The sequence below is a fragment of the Oenanthe melanoleuca genome, chromosome 24, assembly GCF_029582105.1.
Source record: "Oenanthe melanoleuca isolate GR-GAL-2019-014 chromosome 24, OMel1.0, whole genome shotgun sequence".
In the NCBI taxonomy this organism is placed as follows: Eukaryota; Metazoa; Chordata; class Aves; order Passeriformes; family Muscicapidae; genus Oenanthe; species Oenanthe melanoleuca.
This window is the reverse complement of record NC_079357.1, coordinates 3,441,831-3,464,031: the sequence shown is the minus strand read 5'-3', so window position 1 is coordinate 3,464,031 and position 22,201 is coordinate 3,441,831. Positions and strand designations below refer to the sequence as shown.

The 22,201-nt window shown below is 44.4% G+C and overlaps 1 protein-coding gene across 3 annotated transcripts in view; it reads left to right on the top strand.

The window, feature by feature from the left end:
• The first annotated feature begins 17,402 nt into the window (after positions 1 to 17,402).
• Positions 17,403 to 22,201, top strand: part of CLMP (CXADR like membrane protein) — a 46,219-nt gene continuing 41,420 nt past the window's right edge. The window contains exons 1-2 of one of the 3 annotated variants that reach the window (XM_056509745.1): positions 17,403 to 17,523; positions 18,280 to 18,555. In XM_056509745.1, coding sequence (XP_056365720.1) covers positions 18,414 to 18,555 — 142 coding nt within the window. In that variant the 5' untranslated portion in view covers positions 17,403 to 17,523; positions 18,280 to 18,413. The other 2 variants (XM_056509744.1, XM_056509746.1) reach the window with 2 other exon arrangements.

The window sequence follows — 22,201 nt, the reverse complement described above, 5'->3', positions numbered from 1 at the left end:
GGAAAAGGGAATGAGCTTTGCTACATTTTGTTCTGCAAAAAACTGGGGGGCAGGAGAGAAGCTTTGAATAAAAGATGGGGGAACAGCTGACCTTTGCATCCCAAAATCTTAACATTAAAGCTGTGACTGAGGTGGAGATTGCCACCAGGACACATTTCCCAGCAGGGAGTTTGTGTTCCTTCCCAGGGGACACAGAATTCCCCACCCTGAGCTGCCAGCTGTCACACCACCCTGCCTTCAGAAGCTGATTCAAAATCAAGATGCTTCTACAAAGTGTTTTGGGGGACAAGATCTTTATAAATCCAAATTTAACCTCACCTGCTTCAAAATCCCTCCTAATTCTTCAGACCACATGGCTGGGTCAGCATGGATGTACCCTCACCCAAACCTTACCTCTGGGTTTTAGGTAGGATTACCCTTCCAGAGATCCTCAGGGGAAATTTAAAAGCTCCAACAGGAAACACAATTTCCCTCCCTTGTAAAAGAGCAGAAACTTTCTCTTTTCAGGGAAAAAAAACCAACAAAACTTTGTCCTCAAAAAAAAGAAATCCAGCATTTTTTTCCCCTCTGCATCTTTGAGTCTGGAGAAGCTGCTCAGAAACCACAGAACTCCAAGGAGCAGAATGTGATAGAGGCTCTTTAAAGCAGTGCTGGACTTCTAAGCTTTCTGCAATTGATGTAATTTGCATGCAGTGGCCTCTGCAGGGCAGGAACTGTATTTTGCTCAGTGTTTACACAGCACACCTTGGCTCCTAAATGGTAAATTATAATAATTTAACAGTGAGGTACACGGATCTATTTTTATCTCTGGCCTGGGGGATTAATGCAGCACCTCAGGGGAGTTACAAATGGGTTTTAAGGTATTCTGAGTGGCAGGAGTCAATCAGACACCATTTCAAACCATTTATCCTTGAAAAGCCAAATGGCAAATTGAGGTCAAATTGTGAATTGTAGTTCCAGTGCCCATCAGACAGGTTGGTGGTTGTCAGTGGTGAAAAAGGCTTTGCTGACTCCCACCTTATGAACCTGGCATCCCAAAATTGGGATAGTGAGGGAAGCAGATGTGCCAGCTCAGCAGGATTTGTAGAAAAATCCTGTCCATGTTTCTTTAACATCATCAACCCCCCCAAACCATGAGTGCCCTCCCTACCACCCCCCAGCTTTTGGACATCCCTGCTCCAGCTGTTCTTGAGTCATTGGGAAAATCCACAGCCCTCCCATGCCCTTATCCCCAGAGCACAAACCCCTGTGAATCCTTCACAGCATTTGCTGACCTGGAATTCCTTTGCAATAGAAAAATGTCCTTTCCCCTCCAGCAGCACTCAGCACACCCACACCAGCTCTTGTCACCAGCTTCCAGCTCAAATCTGCTTTTCTGCAATGCTCACACCCTTCCCAGCCAGTCTGACACAAAGCACTTTTACCCAAAAAAGAAAGGACTGCATGAATCTTGCCAGATGCACAAGCCCTGGCTCCTCATTGTGCCTGCAGGGGCTCTGTGGCATCCAGCCCAGACCAAAGCACAGGTTTGTGTCGGGTGTTTGGGGACATTGCTGGGACATCTGGCAGCAGCTGAGGCTCCATCTGCTCTCCCTGCAATCTGCTCCTGTGTCCCTGTGCATGGCCATTCCAGGAGCAGCTGCATCCTGGAGCTGCAGGGCCCCAGGAATTTCCTTCAGAGAGCAAACCCTGGCATTTGGCAGCAGAATTGGGGCGCATTTTGCACCCACAGCACCCCTAAGAGGTTTTCTAAACAGCACCAGTGCAGGTCACAGACACTGTAGGGCAAAGACCAACCAGGCAACGTTTCCTTTGGATGAAATAACCCAGCTGACAAGACTAAAATCTGTGAAATAAAGCCAAAAACAACTTCATTCAGAAGTGCCATCAACACCAACCATCAGGACCTTGCTCCTTCACACCACAAATGCTCACCCAAAGAAATCCAACATAGATAATCTATCCTCAGACTTTCTGGGGTTCATTTAAAAGTCTTTATTCACTTGTTAACCCAGGCTAGTCTTGCTTAACTTTCACTTCCAGATAAAAATCATGACCTAGAAAAAAATTTTTGCTGTGGGAAGCAGCAATGTTCATAATTGAAGTACAGGCAAAGGAAAGATAAAAGCACTGGGGAAAGGCATTAAATTTCTTTGGAGGCCTGGGGAGAAACATATTTAAGCTTTAATGTGGGATGACATGTGCAGACTTAATAAATGGTTGTTAGATCGTGATCCAACTTCCTGCATCCTCTTCCCTGAATTCCAGGGGTGAAGAGCCAGGCTTTGGTCAGAACCACTTCTGTTTTCTCCAGCTCTTTAAGTGCACTGGGTTTGTTTGCCAGGACAATTTATTTTATTTTTAAATCTCTGCTTGTCCTGTGCAGCAATTCCTTTACCCCCTGGACCAGCTCCTGGAAATAAATAAATTTCAACTCAGATTTTCTGCTTCCCAGGATGTGTTTGGCAGGACTGGGAATGGGAAAGCTCGGCAGGGGCTCCATCTGCTGGGACACAGGACAGCCTCAGGCTGCTGTGACATCCCCAAACTGGGTGAGGAGCTGGGCAGGAAATCAGGACCTCTGGAATTCACAGCATCCATGCAGTGACTTAAAAAAAATGGATGCTCTGTCCTTATGCAGGCTCTGAGCCTTTCTAAATCTCATTTTCCATCCGTGGAGTGATTTGTGCTTCCCAGAGCATCCCTGAGCAGGAGCTGAGAACAAATCCCTGCTGGGAAGGGCCACAGCTGATTCCAGCCTGGAGCAAACCCCTCCCAGTTTTGGGCTTTGGATTCCTCAAAACAGAGATGGAGAAATCAGCAGGAAGTTCAGGAGCCTCTGGAATTCACAGCATCCATGCAGAGGTTCCTTAAAAAAAATGGATGCTCTGTCCTTATTTAGGCTCTGAGCCTTTCTAAATCTCATTTTTCAGCCATGAAGTGATTTGTGCTTCCCAGAGCATCCCTGAGTGAAAGCCTCTGGAATCCCAAAACCAAATCCCAACCTGGAGCAAACCCCTCCCAAGCAGTTTTGGGCTTTGTATTCCCCAAAATAGAGAAATTCAGGAAATTCAGGAGCCTCTGGAAGTCCCAGCATGGATGCAGAGGTTCCTTATCCCACAGAGCTGCAGATCCAAGGAGGCACCTGGGTGAGACAAAAACTCCATGTCCTGTATTTATTCAGGCTCTGAGCCTTTCTAAATCTCATTTTCCACCCATGAAGTGATTTGTGCTTCCCAGAGCATCCCTGAGTGGGAGCTGAGAACAAATCCCTGCTGGGAAGAGCTGGAGCAAACCCCTCCCAGACTGTTTTGGGCTCCAGATTCCCCAAAAGGGGATGAGGAGCTAAGCAGAAAATTCAGCAGCAGGGACTAATAATCAAGAATTCCCGTGTTTTCTTCCCACCTCTTTTCACATTTCAGTGAATTCTTTGTGCAGCTCTGCCAGTGTTTAGGTAAAAATGAGACATTTTAGCACCTGTTTTTCCTTCCAGAACCAGCCTGTGTTGGAAAAGAAACCCCCACAAAATCCTAAAAAATAACCAAAATATTAAAAATATTAAAATCTGTCTGTGCATACAATTTTTTCAGGCCACAAAATCATTTTGTAATAAGAACATCAGTAGCACAAGGACATTTCCAGGTTACCACTGGTTTTTTTAGAACTACAGAGATCCAAAAAAATTATTGTAAATATATCCCACACCTCCAGCACCAAAGAATTTCATCCCTAGAGAGACATAGATGGGTTCAGACCAAAAACAAGGAATAAAGGTGGGAAGATGAAGTGTTGCCTCAACCACCTCTGTACTGAGGTTTATCAGTGCTAAGGGCCTTTGAGGAGTTATTTTATTTATTTATTTGTGTTTATTTAGGGTTATATTTCCATGATGATGAAAGATATTTGATGAACAATGATTGTATATTCACATGTATTTTTCACATAATATTATATATTAATATATATTCAATATTCATTCATATATATTATTCAATATATATTCATATGTATTTTATTCAATATATATTCATATGTATTTTATTCAATATATATCCATATATATTCATTATTGTCATAGATTGATTTATTTTTTTTTAAGAATAGCACAGAAAAATCAAATTATTTCATTTTTGATGAGGCATTTCATCAATCCTGGGGAGTGGAAGCATTGCAGGACAGACCCAGATATTGGGAATATCAAGGAGCTGCCTCTCCATGACTTGTTTTCATCCATTTCAGCTGGATGTGGGGTTGAACTCCATTGATTAAAGCAGTTAAAAAGCACTTTGAAATCTCCAGCAAAACCCCAGCACAAGAGAAATCTGTGTAATTAAAATTTCCAACTAACAAGCTGCGGTTGGCACTGCATTTCTTTGATATGGATTTGATAGAATTGCCCAGAAAACTGCAAATTAAAATCTACCAAATAGCTCTTGTCTGGCTACAGCAGTGAGAAGATGGAAAGAAGAGTGAAAAATGATCGGTAACAAGAAAATAGTTGTGAGGTGAGGGTGTAAAATGGGAATTAGGAGCTGGGAGCATCCCCTGCTCCCTGGATTTCAGCCCCTTCCCAGCCCACGAGGTGGCACCGTTACTAAAAGAATGAATGCTCAGGAATTAATTATTTCATAATCCATTAACCAGAGGTCCAAAGCAAACTCGAGCTCTAACTGGAGTTGGGAGCTGGCTTTTCACCCGACTAAACACCTTTTAAATTCTGAATTTTCCTTTTAACCAACACCAAGAAAGAAGGAAAAAGTCGGATTGTGCATTCTGCATTTGCAGAGCGCCTCTGTCAGCAGAGAGGCTCTTCAAGGCTCCTAAAAATCAAATTTCACTCAGTGACCCCCTCGAAGGCCAGGATGAGCCTCGCTCAGCATCTCCAATGAAATATTTGGTTTTAACAAGCCTGTGCTGCAGTGCCCAGAGCTCTCCTCCTGTTTGCATCTCCTCCCCAGCCCGAACTTGCACAACAATAACATCAACAGAAGTGCCCTCATCAGTTCCATTGCTTTTGACATCTGCCTCAATATTTAATGACTGGAACAGCCCCTGCCTTCCATCTTCCTGTCCCCTGCTCCTAGCCTGAGGTTTTTGCCTTTTTCCATCTCCAAGTGATAAACACGTTCCCATTTTTCTGTTCAAGTGCTGAGAAATGTTGCATTTCCATTTAGCAAAATAATTCCTGTTTTTTCCCCTCTCCCAGGAGCAGTTTAACAGTGTCAATACCCACAGAACATTTCCACAGAGCTGCCTAATGAAAATAAAATTGTCCCCACTACAAACCGACAGATAAGGAGCCTCTGCATTAATTAACATGCCCTAACTCCTGAAAATCCAACCACCCTTGAATTAACCTCATCTTCTAAACCTTCAGCTGATACAAAGCTGAGATCAAAGTTAAAATCAGTCCTTGCCTTCTCCTCAATTTTCCAAGCACGAGAAACAAGTGACACGTATTTGGGTGTTTTATTCATCAAAATTGCACTAACAGAAAAAAGATAATTTACCCCTAATTAACAAAACTGTCGTAACAATAAAAAAATAATAAATGATTTTATTTTATTTCAGCTCCACTGGATATCCCCAGCCAGGCTGAACAATCCCAAGGGCTTCCTGCAGAGCATGAAAGCCGCAGGAGCCCTGAGTTAGTGCTGCTAAAGATCACCCTGCCCTTCTCCAGGGCTGCTGTAATCGATGTGACAGAGGAGAAGCTGAAACAAGGTGACATTTTCTACCTCGCTGTGCAAAACACGAGCTGGGGGTGGGTTTGCATTCCCAAATTACCACGAGCACCTTTCCAGCCCAGGGGAGAATATCCGGAGAAATCCCCGGCACTGCAGGCGGGCGCGGGCACAGCACGGATGACAAAGCCCTGGGAAATTCTCCTGGGTGGGCTTTTCTTCCAGAGGAATGACAAAAACCAGGCTCAAAACTGCTCAGATTTCCCCCATCCTAGTCAAATTCTTCTTTTTCAACCACTAAAATCTTCCCTCACCCCGACTGCAAGGCAGGCTGTTGACACCTCCTCATTTCTCCTCCCCATCCAGTTTTTTCCAGTTGGAGAAAGTTTTCCCTGAGCTCCTGTGGAAAAGAATCCCCAGATAAAGCAATGAGCTGTTCTAAGAGAGGGCAATCCCTTCTCCCAAAAATTACCTGTCCTTTCTCAGCAAGCAAAATGAGTTAATGCCAAGACACAGCTGGATAAAACAGCTTTGAGTTCTGTCCTCATGCCACACTGATGGCAATAAAATAAAATGGGAGAAGATTTTCCCTCTGGTTAAAATGAGAGGTTTAACTTGTAAAAAGTGGGAGTTCTATTTAACACAAGGAGCAGAACTGACAATGCTCACAGAATCACAGAATGAATACTCTGAAGAGACCTCTGAGATCACCAAGGCAAAGCTTTTCTCAGGTGATACAGAGCACTGAGTTGATCTGAATTAATGGGTTGTTTCCATGCAATTCTCAAATCCATGATCAGTTCATCAGAGGTTCTGGAAGATAAAGGAATTTTCTCTCTTTTATCTTTCACCAGAAAAGCTCAGCTCCTGCAGAAGTGAGGGCAGCGTGTTTGGTTCCTGACTGTTCTTGCACTGCTCCTCCATCTGAGCCTGAAATTTATAAAAATTAACATCCAGAAACCAAGATTGCAGCAGAGGCTCCAGAAACAGCAATGCTGACACTGGTTTGCCCATTTGGAGGCACAAATCCCAGCAGAGCAGAGCTATGAATTATTCATCAAGAAACGTTTTCCTTTCCTTTTTGTGGCCAGACATTGAAAAAGCCACAGGATGTGGCAGATGATCTGGAACAATCTGCATATCTGGCTGGAACACTTTTTCATTTTTAACAGGCTTTTAGTTATGTTCTGCAGAGTGAAGAGCTTTATTCAGACACCAGGAGACAGCTCCCAAAAAATCCAAAAATCCCAACAAACATCGAGAAACCAAATTTTTGAGGTGCACATCCAGCTTTAAATTCACATTGGCATGCCAGCTTTGATCAGCACAGGAGATATTCGAGTTAATCCCCTGCCTGCCTCCCCCATTACATAACTGCAGCCCCCTTGCTGCCCCCCAGCCATCCAATCACTCCTCTGCAGCCAGGTCCTGTCAGATCTGCTGCCAAATTATTGCCAGGAATGGCTGCAGAGCTGTCAATGGAGTGAACAGCCACTCTGAGGGCATCAATCAACAGAATGAACAACAAATCATGCACCCTGAGCAGGGCTGGGTCTGTCCAGAGCTCTTTGATTCCCAGAGATGAGGGATATTTGCTGCTCCACCCCTCCATCCTCAACCCTTCAACAACAGCAAAGCTTTCCCTTGGAAGTGACTGAACGAAATACAGGGCAGGGGAACGAAGAATGAACTGCACAAAAGAGATTTTATTACATTTATGATCACCTGGACAGGTGAAAATTGTCTCAGCAGAAGGCCCCACCACAGATGACATTTCCTAGCAGATGGTAAAAACACAGCTGCTTTTTGCAACCTTTCTCTGCCCCAGCTCAGGGTGGAATTCAAAGTAAATTCTGACTCTCCTCCCCTTCTGAAGCTCAGAGGATTCATTACTCAGTTATTCAGTGAAGGGATCAAAATCACCTGCCAGACCATGGGTGGTGATGCAGGAAAAGTTCACCAAAAGTTGGGAAAGACTCCAAGGATCATTAAATTCATTCTTTGGCCAAACATGCTCAACCAGACCAGAGCAGTGAGTGCCACATCCTGACTGAGTCAGAGCAGTAAATGTGATACAAAGTTGGCATTAATATCCTTTTATTCTGAAAGGCTAAGATCAGTTTAAGCTCCAGGCTAATACCAGGCAAAGGCCAGACCATGGCTGTCCCATCTGTCAGCACATCAGTGATCCCCCTTCCCAGAAAATGCAATTGCTGGTGAATCTCTCCCTGTTTTCCTCCCTGGGTAGGGAATGGGATGTAGCAGCAGAGTGAGGTCCGTGTGCACTTTGCAGTGCCAGAGCTCAGCTCCCCGGGTGAGACCCCCCAGCATCCCCTGCTCATTCACAGCAGGGCACAACTTCCTACCATTTATCTCCCCAGGAGCTTCATCCTCTCCTGGACACGTTATTCTGTCTTCTGCTCCAGAGACACACGATGTTCTGGGGAAAGATATTTGCATTTTGAAAGCATTTCCATTAACTGGCTTTTCCTCCTTTTAATTTTTTTTTTCCCTTTACTTTTTGAAGGTCACTCATAAATAATTCAGAGCTACATACTGAAAGAACATGCAAAGCTCAACTTTGGACACGGACTGGAGCTAAAGGAGGGATTTCCATGAGCAGAGGATCACAGATCATCAGGGTGCTGCTCCACACAGCATGGAAAGCTGTTCAAGCACAGCAGTAATGCAGCACTGAGCACAAAAACACACACGAGGTGCTCACAAAAACACAAAAACACACACGAGGTGCTTCAGGGGATCCAGCGGTGCCCAGGAATCCTTGATCCTGTGACACAGGCAGAGGGTGATAGGCCACCTTATCTAAATGCAGAGTGACTCAGATCAAAGCTCAGGACTGTTTATGCTTTGTGAAATTCCTCAGCAGTGCTGGTGTGGGGTAGGAGATAAAAAAACAGAGTCATAGAAGAGTCATGAATAGACCAGATCAAAATAATTTGGTTTATCCCTCATTTACCCAGGTCTATTGAGTGAAAATACTTTATTTTTTTCCCAATCTCTTAGAGCAATGTACAGAAATTAGCTGTAAATTCTGCTGGTTATTAAGCAAAGCAGCTTCCTCCAAAGGAATCAGTACACAGGAGTTCTCAGGCATATGGAGCCAGAAAAATTCCAGATTGCACCTCACCTTTCTACATCTGTTAAATCAGGTTTAATGTTTGGTTTTATTCCTGTGGGGCAGCACTGGTGGGAGCTGGAGAGGGATGAGCACTCCCTCCCAGGTGGGAATTCTCCTTCCAAGTGGCTGCCTGGAGCCTCATCAAGCCTGACCTGGCTCCAGCAGAGCTAATGGGGACATTCCCCAGGGACTGGAGCCTCCCGTTCACATCCCAAACTTCATGGCACAGCCAATATCACCCTGCAGATCATCACACGCCCCAGGTCCTAAAAGATTCCATCTCATCCAAGCCATTCGAAGGGTTGATTAATTCCTTGAAATTCATTTCCGTGACAAAAGACAGGAGCGCTGCCCAGGACAGATCTGTCAAGGATGTGTTAGAGCAGGAAATGAGTCACCTGAATCTGGGATCCACTGCTGCAGCATCTGCTGCTCACGGGAGGCAGAGCAGTGATACTGAGCATCATCTCACACACAGGATGCAGCACACACAGGGAGGTGCAGCTGGCAGCCCCGGAGGGTGAGCCAGAGGCTGAGCCCTTGCTCCACGTGCACTCCAGTGACAGCAGGAGGAAATTCCTGCTCCCAGTTCCATGTTCCTGGCAAAGGCTCCATGTTCTGTACCAGCAGTGAGCCTCTCCAGCTGGCTGCAGTGCACAAACCACATTTCTCCTCCACGCTGAGCAATTTCCATTCCTGACCTCTCCGTCCTTTCCCCTCCCCTCCACCTTTTAAAAATATTTTGCATTTTAAGCTGTTCGCTAAAAAATTTTTGAGTTTGGAGCTTTTCCAGGTTGGAGCCTTCACGTCCCTGTCAGCAGAAGCCTCTGAGTTAAGAGAAAGAAATTTGCAAAAATCTGACACCTGCCACTTTCCATTGAGCTTTGGGTGGAAAATGTCCCTGGCCTCTTCCATTTTTAATGTCAGAGCCAGCCTGGCGGAAAAGATTACCTCAGGTAAAGTCATTGGGAACAGGAGCTGCTGCCAAAGCCCCCCCTCCCTGCTCCACACACTCCAGCTTTTCCAGGGATAATCCTCTCAGGGGAGCTGCACACAGTCCCCACAGCCAGGATCTCTGCTCTCAGGGGGCATTTGTGAGCCCAGGATCAATCCTGATGGGATTCTCCTGTGCCCTCTGCAATTCCAGCTTGTGCCAGAAGAGGATTTCTGCTCTCCTGGTGTATTTGGGAGCCCAGGACCCAATCCTGATGGGATTCTCCTCACCAGGAATGGGGCAGGCTGTTCCCTCTCTGAAATTCCTTCCCAATAAAAGAAATGCCAATGCAGGAACCTTCACTTCACAGATATTCAACAGCTCTCAAATGCCCTTTTTAGTCTTCAAAAAGTCTGGTTTGCTCTCAAATCTATAGGATTGTGTCTTAGCCCTCCCCAGCCTGGGCTGCAGTAAAAATAAATGAACAGCCTCCTCCTCTTCTACATATCAGCACTTCCAGAGCTTTTTTTGTGCTGCACACTGGGGGAAAAAGGGATCTAAGGGTCTATTAGAGGTTCCTAGAGAGAATTATTGAGTATATTCCACATTTGTACAGAGGCTGCTCAGCTTTAGGTTTAAATGCATTTGGATTGGAAGTGAATCACATGAAAATGTTTGGATTTGGATTCCCTCCTCAGTTTCCTGGAGAGAACAAGATTTCCAGCCCACTAGATGAGGCACTGACTGAAGACCTGACAGGGCAGAATTCCTCCTCAGAAGGGAGCTACAGAATCACCAAGCTATGAATCATCAACCTACAAGAAAAGCAGACAATTCCAAATTAAAAGAATGCTGCCTCGGAGGTGATGCATTTCTGATTAGGGTTCAATCCAATGCCTGTAGGATGCCTAAATCTTACTAGACAACAATCAGACCACTCAGACATGGAGACCTGGAAGGAACAAGGAATTCTTGAAGGAAACTAAGCCACAGAGTAGTTGAAAAATGGTTTTCTCATTATCTGTTCCAGATAGAAGAGTTGTGGCACAATTAGAGCAAGATTTTACCAGTTAGCACATTAAATAATGCTCATCTCCTAATCAGTACTGGAATAATTACTTTAAAAAAAAAGACTTGATCCTTTTAGAAAAAATAGGGTTTAAGTTCTGCACAGCTCCCATCCCTGAGAGCACATGGGAAATCCACCAGCTCTCTCTGCTCCTTCCCTTCAGGGGCTCGTTGGGAGTTGCTGCATTCCCTGTGTCCCTGCAGGATCTCCAGCCTGGACTGAGCTGCCTGGCAGCTCTGGGTGCCCTGACTCAGAGCCCATGGAGGGGGCTCAGGACAGGCTCACACAGCTTAATGGACTCCTTTAGCACTGCACAAATTCCCTTTTTAATCCAGTCCTCAGAACCGTGTTCCAAGTGCCACTTGGAGCTGAATATTATAACTTGAATGTTCCAAAATAGAAGGAAATAAAAGCAAAAGAGATGTCATTCTTTCCTCACTAATGTCATAAGATATGATGCTGTTTATTTATTGATGGAGTGCTCTCACTCCAGTCTAGCAATCTCAACATCTTCATGAATATTTCTGTGCACAGGGGAAGAAGATCCTTCTGCTTCTTACCTTTCTGCTGGGACCATGAAAAATTTGGTTTCCTTTGAGATGCTGGGCTGTTGTCATTTGGCCACCAAGAAACAGGAGCAAACTCATCTTGGCTGTCTGCTCTGACTAAACTCCTTGTAATCCACAGAAATCCAGGTATAAGGAGCCTTGGAGAAATATTCATTTAATAATGATTAATTCACAGCATCTGCAGGCACCTCTGCAGGCTGCCCCACAGCCAAACAACCTGCTCAGAGCACAGAGAGGAGCACAGGAGAGTGAGGGGAGAGATGAGACATTTCCTGCTGTGTTCCTGCTGTCAGGAAAATTAATCCACCAACACCAGAGGTTTCTGTCCAAAAAGGAGACAGAGGAGTCCTCTTTGCTTTATTCCAATAAAGGGAGAGGCCATGGGCCATTCCCCTGGGATCTCTCCAATCTTTGGAGGGTGCAGCCTCCTTTTATCCCAATTTCCCTCTCTCTTTCCCCATGGGCTGAGGTACTTGAGAGGCACAGACTTCCCAAACACCTGATGAGATTCCCCTCTAATGTACAACCCTCCCTTTTCATTTTTCATTCTTATAGAATTCATGATTTTCCCCCATTGCTTCTTTCATCTTCCAATACCCAATTTCATTTATCAGTGAACCTACAGTTTGTTTGTAAAGGCAAATACCTTTTTCTATTCATCTCTCACTGCCTTTTCATCCCACTGCTCCAGCTCTCCTGAGGGACAGGGCTGGATTTCACCCACGGGCAGGGCTGTCAGGGAAACTTCTGAGAGCATCACCCACATCACAGATCCCATGGCCTCATCCCTTGTGCTCATTCAAGCTTTCCCCTCTCCTCTCCTGTGTCCTCTGGGTTTAAATGGCTTTGATTGGTGCAACTGGGGCTGTCAGGAGAGGTTTGGCAAGCGAGCAGGAAGCTTCCCAAGTGTCCTTCAGCCACCCAGAGTATGTCACAGCCCCAGTGACCACGACAGGAGCTGAAGGAGCAGGTCTGGGAGCTCTCACTCCTTGCACTTCACATTAAATTAGTAATACTGGTTAAATGATGATGTTAGATGGCATTATTTAAACATAACCTCGCAGGACATTTGCCTGCAGCGAGCTCAGGAGCTCAGGGTGATGCAGCTCAGCTATGCATGAGTGTACAACACTCTGCACCTGGAGCTTCTGAGCCATATGGACACCCAAAGCCAGGAAAGACCAGGCTGAAAATCAGGATTTTATCATGGATACAGCAATTTCTGTAACAGCCTGGAGGCTTCCCATTTGTAGCTACTTTCCTGAAGTATCAAAAAGCTGAGTTTTACCTCGTTAAGCACCCAAAAATCTCAAGGATTTAAGGAAATCTTAAAAGAAATATCTCAGAGATGCCCTCCTTTATTTATTAGTGCAAAGCTTGGTTTGCAGTCATTAAATAGAGCAGGTACATTGGTGGAAAGCATCACAATTAAACACAGAGAGCAGAAGTGGAGAGAGCAGGGATGTGGGAAATCACAGAGATCATTCCCATGGTGAAATGACCTGCTGGATCCTCCCTCTCCTTCCCTAAGGCTGAATAAATGAGAAATGCAAGAGAATTAACTGAATAAATGGGGAATGCAAGAGAAACAACTGCATAAATGAGAAATAGAAGAGAAATAATTGAATAAATGACAAATAGAAGAGAAACAACTGAGTAAGTGAGAAATGAAAAACTGAATGAGAAATAAAAGAGAAAACTGAATTAGTGAGAAATAGAGGAGAAACAACTGAATAAATGAGAAATGCAAGAGAAACAACTGAATAAGTGAGAAATGAAAGAGAAAGATGGAATGGTTGAGAAATAAAAGAGAAAACTGAATAAATGAGAAATACAAGAGAAACAGCTGGATGAATGAAAAATAAAGAGAAAACTGAATGAAGGAGAAATGTAAGAGAAACAACTGAATAAATTACAAATACGAGAGAAACAACAGAATAAATGAGAAATGAAAGAGAAAAAAATTGAATGAATGAGAAATAAAAGAGAAAAAACTAAATAAATGAGGAATAAAAGAGAACCAGAGTGCTCTCCCTTGCATTTCTCTTTTTTCAAAGGTATTTCTTTTCAAGGTCATAAAGAATATGCTCTTATATTAAGAGTAAAATAATTTTCTAGCCAAGACATTCTAGATTCTGTTCAGCAAAGCAAAAGATTTACTTTTCCATAGGCAGCTGGCAAAAGTGTGTCCCACAAAGAGCATCCTGTGATGGAAGTGCTCAGGAATGTAAACTTCCCTCTGCTATTTACCAGAGCAGAGTTTAGAAGGGAGAAGTTGGACAAAAGTTACCTGAGAGCAATTCAGAAGCTGCAGTTTTAGAGAATTATGATAATTTTGTTCACAAGGAGCTGCAAATTTGCAAATTTTAAGTATCAAATTATTTGTTTCATCCTGTAGAGAAAACTCAGAGTTCACCTTGTACCTGTAATGCTTTAATTTAAAAAGGTTTAAGCATTTGCTCTTAGGGTAAAAAACCAAAAAACCAAAAAACAAAACACTTTTTTTGTAGATCATATTTTATTAACCTTTAGTGAGGTATTTTCAGAAATATTTTTTTATAGAGTGAAGATTATTCTCAGGATGAGCTTTCTCAAGTGTACAGTGCTTGAAGGCAGGGAGATATTCCAAATAAATTTGGCTGTGAGGAGTTTTGAAAGAGATTTCACATTGATTGTTGCTACAGTGGGAAAGGAATAGAGAAGAAAAAAGGGAAGGAGGAGCTGAGTGTCCCAGAATAGGTTGGTGACATCCTCCAGCCCCAAAATACTGAGTTCCAGCTCAGAGAAAGAGCTAAATCCCAAAAAAAGGGATTTTAGCAGCACAGCCTAAGAGCAGCATCTTTGTTTTCCCTCATTTCTCCAGCAGAAAGCTGCACCAACCCAAGGAGCTTTAATTATTCAATTATTAATTTAATTCACCGTCTGAATTAAACTGTTCATGCTCAAAAGTCACAAAAAAACTTCTCAGCCACCCAAACCTGCCTAAGCTGAAGTTCATGCCCAGGGACACACTTTTTGGTCCTTCTTCAGCATCTTTCTGTGTTCCTGCATTTTTCTCTCAATAAAATTTAATTTATGCACTCAAATCCCTTCCCCAGCACATAAAAACCGCACTTGGAAAAAAATAACTTCAGAATGTTAAAAAATCCAAGATTTTGCTTTGCACTAAAAGAAACAAAACATTTGGTTTTTTTCAAAGCCATTTCATCCACATAAATACCTGTACCTGGTCAGTTCATTCAGCTTTTCCTCCAACACTTTTTATTATTATTACATATAAATTAAGGAATAAATTAATTTATTCCTTCAAGCTTACAAGCCATTATTTTTTGCCACTTGTCCCCTGACCCTCCCTGTTTAATTTACTGAACTCACACCTGCATTTCTCTCTACCCTCACATTTTTTCTTTGCAGCTGGGGCCTGAAACTTGAAGGAAAATAAAATTTATTGTTTCCTTATGATGCCTTGGTGCATTTTTTAGACCAGTGGGTGATGTTTTCTTCTCAGGAGTGTTCTCAGAGCTTGGCTGGTAAATAAAGGTCTTGCATTGTAAAAATATTGAAAGATTTTGTGGTGATAAAAATTAAACCTTGTAGGTTTTGCCCTGATTTGTTCTCTAGTAAATATTCAGTGTAAGTAGTTTGTGCTCAGTTCTTTATTTTTGAAGCATCAGCTTCAAAAGTTAGAAGATTAAAAGTTAGAAGTTAGATGATTAAAAATGCTCTTTCTTTGTGTGTGATGAGCAATTTACCTTGACTCTGCTGAGTTAGAGCCTCACAGAGGAAAATAAGACTATAAAAAAATAATCAGGGTGTTTTCCCCTCAACCAAACCAAAATAAACCTTGGAGCTCTGAGGCTCTGAGCTGGAGGTTTAAAGATGTTTTTAGTTATTTTTTTCCCTCAAATACATTTACTGACACTATGAGTGCTGAGCCTCATTGAAGGGATATTTTCCTACTGATACTAAATGACTAATTGTGCTTTTAGAATCAATTATTAAAGCCTGGCTGAGAGAGGACAGCTCCTTCAACAACTGCTTAACAAAGCAGTGCCTGGCTCTCACAAAATATAAACCAGCCTTTCCTCCAGTGGCTGATTGTGAAAAGAAATCTGTGTGAAGAGTTTTATTTCTTTATTTTTCCCCTAGCATTTTTCATTGTCTGTTTTGAGGTTTGTTTGTGTCATTTTGGGTTTTTTTTCCCTTGTGCTCTTGGTGCTTTTTTTTCAGTTACAACCCCAAAAAGAGAAATAAAGGGTTTTTTGCTCAAGAGATTGAAAGAGATGAATGAATTTTGTTATTTAAGTGACTTTATCAAGAAGCTGCTCAGATCATTTAAACTGAGATAAGTTGATAAAGGGAATATTGCAGAAGAGACAATAATGAATCAGCACCAGGGGGGAGAAATAGTGGGAGGTTTTGGGAGAAAACAGCTTTGGGATCTGTTTTGGTGATGGGAACTTTAAAACACCACAAAGAGAATGAGCAGCTCTGCAGTGCTGGGGGACAGCTCAGGCTCAAGGAGGTGTTTCCTTGGAGGAGGAAGAACAAAGTGAAAGGAATAAATTGATAAAAAAAATCAGTTGGGATTAGAGAAAGAGTCCCCACACATTCTAGTTTGGGTATAAATCCATGTTAAACATTGCTGGCAGGCTCTGGGGATGAGAGACTTTCTAAGATTTGAGATTTAAGGGTGTGTGTTTTCTGGAAGGTTTGATCATCCAAATGTCAAAGGGATGAAACTGAAACAGCTCCACAAAAACTGCTCCATGGCCCAAGAGGATTTCTGCAGATTTTTGTAGCCAGGTGTTTAAATCTGAGCTTAAAAGTTGGGATCTGTCAACAGCAGCACAGGAACCCTGAAATACTGAAAATCTCTTTGGTTTATTGCAGTTTTTTACAAACCTTTTGCTTTAATGCTTATCTCCAACATCAGTTCTCCTCCCCTGCTGTCCCCGGGGTGAATTCCTGATTCCTCCTCCCCCTGCACATCTCAGCCCCCGTGGGGGGCAAAAAAAACTTTATTTTTAAATCAAGTTTAAAAAGGTTGAAGCTTATATAAAAATCAGGTTTTATTTGGGGAGGCTGGGCAGGCAGTGCAGGGTGCCAGAACTCCTCTCCCTCTCCCTGGGGAGGAATTGATCCTATTAAATCCATCAGGATGCTGGGAATTCACATCTTCTGTCACACTTGTAATGCACAGAGACAAGCTCAGTGCTGCCCAGCCTGCAGAGCAGGGGAGGCATTAAATGAATTTTTCTCCATTGATTCATGTCCTGCTCTGAGAATCAGAGGGGGTTTAGGTCCATTCATTAGGGAAACCAGCAGCAGGTTTCGTCAAGCCTGGGGGAAAATTCTGGGGGAATTTTGGGATTTGGTTCTGTGGGATGGGCAGAGCTGCTCTGTGGGAACTGTGATATTCACTGACCAAGGTTAGATTTGGATAATCAGTCTATATTTTTTTAAAAAAAAAAAAGTAGTCTATAGTCTATATTTTTTGTTTAAAACATCATGAGAGAGAGAGAAAATCAGTTCTGGGGAGGAAGAGCTCAAGCTGTCCTTGTCTCCATCTGAGGCTGGGAGAAACTAACAAAACTTTCATGAAACTGGGTGCAGAAGGATGATTTTTATCCTTTTGTTCTCCCTGGATCTATCCAAACCTAGGGCTTGATTTTGGCAGCACTCTGTTGTCTTCCCATAAATACGTACAGAGTTCTGCCATGAACTCCAAAGGTACCAAACTCCTTCAGAGCCTCCCAAGAGTTGTTCCTCTCGCTGAGGGCTTCATAAATATTTCTGTATTTCATAAAAAATAGAATATCCTGAACTGAAGGTGACCAAAAGAATCACAGAGTCCAGCTCCTGGCTCTGCACAGGGCTGGCTTTCATCCCTGGAGGGGCAGTGCAGCATTTTATCCCTGATTTTTTTGGGGGGAAAGCATAAAGAAATTGTATGTGGGTGGAGTTACACAGGGAAAGGACAGAAAGCTTGGAAAACTGGAGAGTGATGTCCCAAACCACAGGCTGGCAGCCTTGCCCACAGTTTGCTGCTCTCCTCCAGGCTTTACAAACACTTTCATAACTGTTCTAAGGGGAAGAATTTCTGCTCTGTATTCCAAGGCACCGAGGTGGGTAAATCTGCTTTATTTCCCTTCTGCTGCATGTGCTGGGTGTTTCTCTATGGAGTAATTTTTAAAACTTGTTCCCCTGCACGAGGGTGAAGCTGAGGATGGGCTGTAAAAGTCTCTCTGTGTGCCCTAAGGTGCCCTTTGGGAGGGAGTTAAATCCTGCACCCCATAGGCACCAATTTCTGCTTGGCTGGGCTTTGACTTCATCATTGAAGTGCAGTTACGATGTGAAATTAAATCCATTTTTAGGGGATTTCTATCTCTCCCAAAAACACAACAAGGAAACCACGCAGCAGGCAGAGCAAGTGTTCCAGCAAGGCTGAAATCTCCAATTTCCAGTGCAGAAAACACCCCAAAGCTCAAGCATCCAGGGGAGTGTGTTTGTCCTCCTGAGGAGCTTTTTCTAAGAGTCTCCCTCCAACCCCTGAGTGACGAATCTGATTTTTTTTTTCCATGCTGGATTTTTATTTTTTTGCTGCCTCCAAACTTAACTGTTTTACCACTGGAGGAATCCTCTTCTTTCTCTTTTAAATATCTGTATTCTTGCTGGAAATCAGCTCTACCTCACCCACATGACTGGTCTTCACTATTAATCCCAGCTGATGGCAGGGAGGGGCTCTAGTGGGAGGCAGCCATGTGGTGAACATTGAGCTCAGTGTTTTCCCCCTGCTTCTCTCCTCTCCAGACAGGCAAAATTGTTCTGTGCTGCCGTGGATGTGAAGTCCTTGCTGTGCTGCCTCTGCTTTTCTCCCCCAGGAACTCCCAGGGCCCTGAATTTGCAGCCTCAGAGATCCCAAAAAAAAAAGCTCTGCCGGATCTGGATGGAAGCTGGACCAGGGGATGAATAGGAGGGAAGAAAGAGTGAAGTTGGTGATTTTTCTGGCACATGGATGCAATTACACTCAGTGCATTCCAGAGGCGTTCCTTTGAATCCTGTGCAGGTCTGCCTGCCGTCCTTGGGAGAGAGGAAGAAAAAGGGAGGAAAAGTCCCTCTTGGAGACGGAATGTCTGCATTTCCAGCCCTCTTCTTAGGTACGTTGGCTTTTCAGTTTTTATTTAATTAAACTTCCACCAGCTCCGAGTGCCTGAAATTCGTTCCTGGTGAGTTGGAGAAAAGGGGTTTGTGACAAGGAAACTTTTATGGAAAATGTAATGTCAGTGGTGTTTGAGTTCTGTCCTTTCCTGGTCACTTTATGAGCAGGTTGACAGCCAGAGATTATCCAGATGAATTTTAAAAAGTGGTGGTCAAACAGACTCATTTGGGAATGTGTGTTTGTTGTTTAAAAAGGGCAGTGCTTTTCAGGGATAAACGAGAGAGGGGCTTGGACCTCTTGGGCAAAGCAAGATGAATAAAATGTCTTTGTTTCAGGCAGAGTGTCAAATTAGTGTAACTATGTTGAATTGTTGGGCGCTCAGACCTTGAAAATAAAAAGGGGTTATTGTTTCCAATGGATGGCTGAGATTAGAAACAGATGTGTTGGAGTGCAGGAGGGAGGAGTTGGGGGAGAAAAGGATGCGAGAAGGGGGGAAAGCAAGAAGGCTGGAAAGGAGGGAAAGAAGAAAGAGAGGTTGATTTGTTGAGGAGGAGAGGAGCAGAGAATGGAAAAAGAGGAAGGAAAGGAGAGTGAAGGAAAGCTGGAGGGCTGTGGGGAGAAGAGTTGGCAGCTCTGAAGGGGCTCCTGGAGGAGCTGCCAGGCTCCAGCCCAGCTCTGCCCTGGCTGGGCAAAGCCTGGCACTTCCAGGGCCTCCTGAGTGCTGGAACCTGGGCACAGGTGGGAGAAAGTGGGCTGGTCACTGCTGCCCTGGAGGAGCTGAGTGCCAGGCACAGCAGGATTTTTGATCAGCTCTAAGGGATTGTGGCAGGGAAAGCCCAGTTTAAGCCCCCCAGGTGTGGAATGTGGGCTGGAGAGGGAGGTTTGGTGATCAAACACAACATCTGTACAGCTGCTGAGGAATGGAGAAGAGGTTTTTGCTCTGGGCATTGCTGCTAGCAAAGGTTTTCTCTGCAGGGAGTGCTGGGCTCTGGGTGTGCTGGAGGATCCCAGCAGTGCAGGCAGCACTCTGCACATCTGCTCTGGCCTTTTGTGCCCCTCTGTGCTGGGGAGTGTTTGAAGAGGCTCCAGGAGGTGGGAGAGCAGGGCTAGGAACAGCTCAGCTCCTGCCAGGGGCTGCTCAGCCCTTCAGCAAGTGGCTCTGTGGAAACTGGGGGCACAGCAGGGTTTGTTGCTCACCTTGCTGATGGAGACAATGGGAACTGCAGTCTTTGATCCTATTCAGCTGCTGAATATCCCAATATATTGAAGATTTGGAGTGGAAGGAACAAGCTGCTGCCACACAAAAGGTTGATTTGTATGTAATATAACAACAACTTCCCTTTGCTGCTTTTATCCATAGAACACAAGTTTTATCAATGTATCCTCAGCATCTCCACTCTGACAGGAACACAGCAATACCCAAAGAAAGACACTCTGCCCTCACCTGGAGTCAGGTTTTTCAGCCTCTCCTGCCCAAGCACTGGTGAGGGGAGAATTGTCCTCAAAACCCAGAGCAAAACCTGCAATATTTTGTTTCCTGGTCCCTGAAGTGCCCCCTGAGCTTCACCTGCCTTGCCAGCACAGGACTTGGTCTTTCTGCTCCTTGTCCAGCCTCATTCATCAGTATTAGGAAAAGTAAGGAAATGTTGTGGTTCCCTGTTCCTAGATCCTCCTGCACACAAGGAGGCTGGGGAGTCTGATTTGCTGGCTAAAGCCTGGATTTTCTGCAGTAAAAACCTACAGAACTGCCAGTGATGTTTTGTTATTTTTTTAAATGATAAAGTGAAGACTAATGTGGAAAAAAATGTTTTAGAGAAGCCTTGAGAGGAAAGTTTTAGTTTTCATCATTAAACATCCCAATGTGGATGATATACACAATCCTTGTCTTTTGCACTGTTTACCTCTCTGGGGCACACGAGCAGCTGTGTGAGGAGACAGGAAACAGGAGCCAATCTGTTTGAAGGAGCCTTTATTTAAACAAAACGAGATGAAAGACTCTGCTGAGTGTGGAGAAGAGCATGGCCAGGCTCACTTTGCCAGGGGAATGAGGAGGGGAAGGTGGCCCATGCCAGTGTGACAGGATTGTGACCACTTGGGAGTGAGAATCAGGTGTCACAAACTCCCTTTGTAACACTGCACCCCTGAAAAGCAGAATTTTGAAGTGGTTCATTACTTCAGAGTGGAAAAATTCATAATATAATGTTGTATTTTTCACCCAATAAAGAAGTAGCCAATGTTTGCATTGAAATATGTTCCTGAATTGGTTAAAATTTTATGGGGTGGGAAATCTCTGCTTTTCCCCACTCCAAGACAACCATGAATATTTTAATTACCCTTCCATTCAAGGAAAAAGGTGATCGAGACATTTCTCAGGGTGATTATTTGCATGCCTGGCTTCGTCACTGCTTTCATGTGCTTTCTCCTCAGTTGTTGGCTGGTGTGGGTGCTGTGCCCTGCAGGAGCTGCAGGCTTTGGGGATCAGAGCAGGGGATGCTCCAACCCAAATCACTCCCCACCTTCCAGACCCTTTCCAGCAGTGATAGGTGTCACACACCCCACTGCAGCAAAACCCACCTCAGCAGTGATTATCTGACCAAGCTGTGAGAGCTGAGGTGTCAATCTGGGCTGGTGCTGAGAGCAAAACCCCCTCTGTCCTGGTTTGAAGGACAGGTGTCTGCCAATAAAGGCAGAAACTTCTCTTTGAAATGGAGAATGGAAACCCCCTCCCTCCAAATTTATTATTATAATTTTGAAACTGAGGGGCTCTCAGGCAAAGATATGGGAATTAGGAATAACAGTTCTTTTCTAGGAAAATTAAAATAGAAATGCAGTATTACAAAGAACAATCCCAAACCCTGCCAGAGTCAGAATCCAAGCTGACACCCGTCAGTCAGTCAGGGTGTTGGCACAGTCCCATTCAATGGTGGCTGCATCCTCCTGCAGTGGCAGATGTGGTTCAGCTGGAGCAGTGCTCCTGGAGAAGGTGCAGTTTCCTCTGAAGCTCCAGGGATGATGTGGAAAGGTCTGGCTTTCCTCTGGAATCCAGTGGAAAGAAGGTGCCTTGGTGTCCAAAATGTCAATTTTTATCTGGGTAGGAAAGGCTTGGCTCCTCCCCTGGCTGGAGCATCTCCCAGTGGGATGATGGAATTTTATCAGTCGTGCCCTGGGACTCACTGGCCATTAACAGGAGATATCTCCTGGAGGGAGGATGGGCTGTGGGAAAGATAAAGATGATTGCCCCAGCTGGTTTAAAGATGGCCCATTAGCAGATAATATGTGCTAATGTGAGATCAGGGTCACTGTGACAGAATTCACATTTCTGGCCACATCAACCCAACACACCCTCAGCCGTGCCCTCCAAGCTCTGAGGTCGAGGAGTCTCTTTCAGTGCTGTCCCAGGGCGCTGCAGCCTCTGTGCTGAGCACTCAGCTCCTCCTGTCTCACTGCACCACCAAAAAGGTCATCGAGCAGCTCCTTGCAGGGCTGCTGGAGTGAGGAATCGCCTCTGACAGCAGCATTTGCCCAGGTATCCACGGGCTGGTAGCTGGGAAATCCGAGCTGATGCTGGAGCTGCCCGGGGCTGTGCTCTGCTCTGCGGGAAAATCCTGCTCTGAGAGCACAGCAAACCTGTCCTTGGCTTCCTG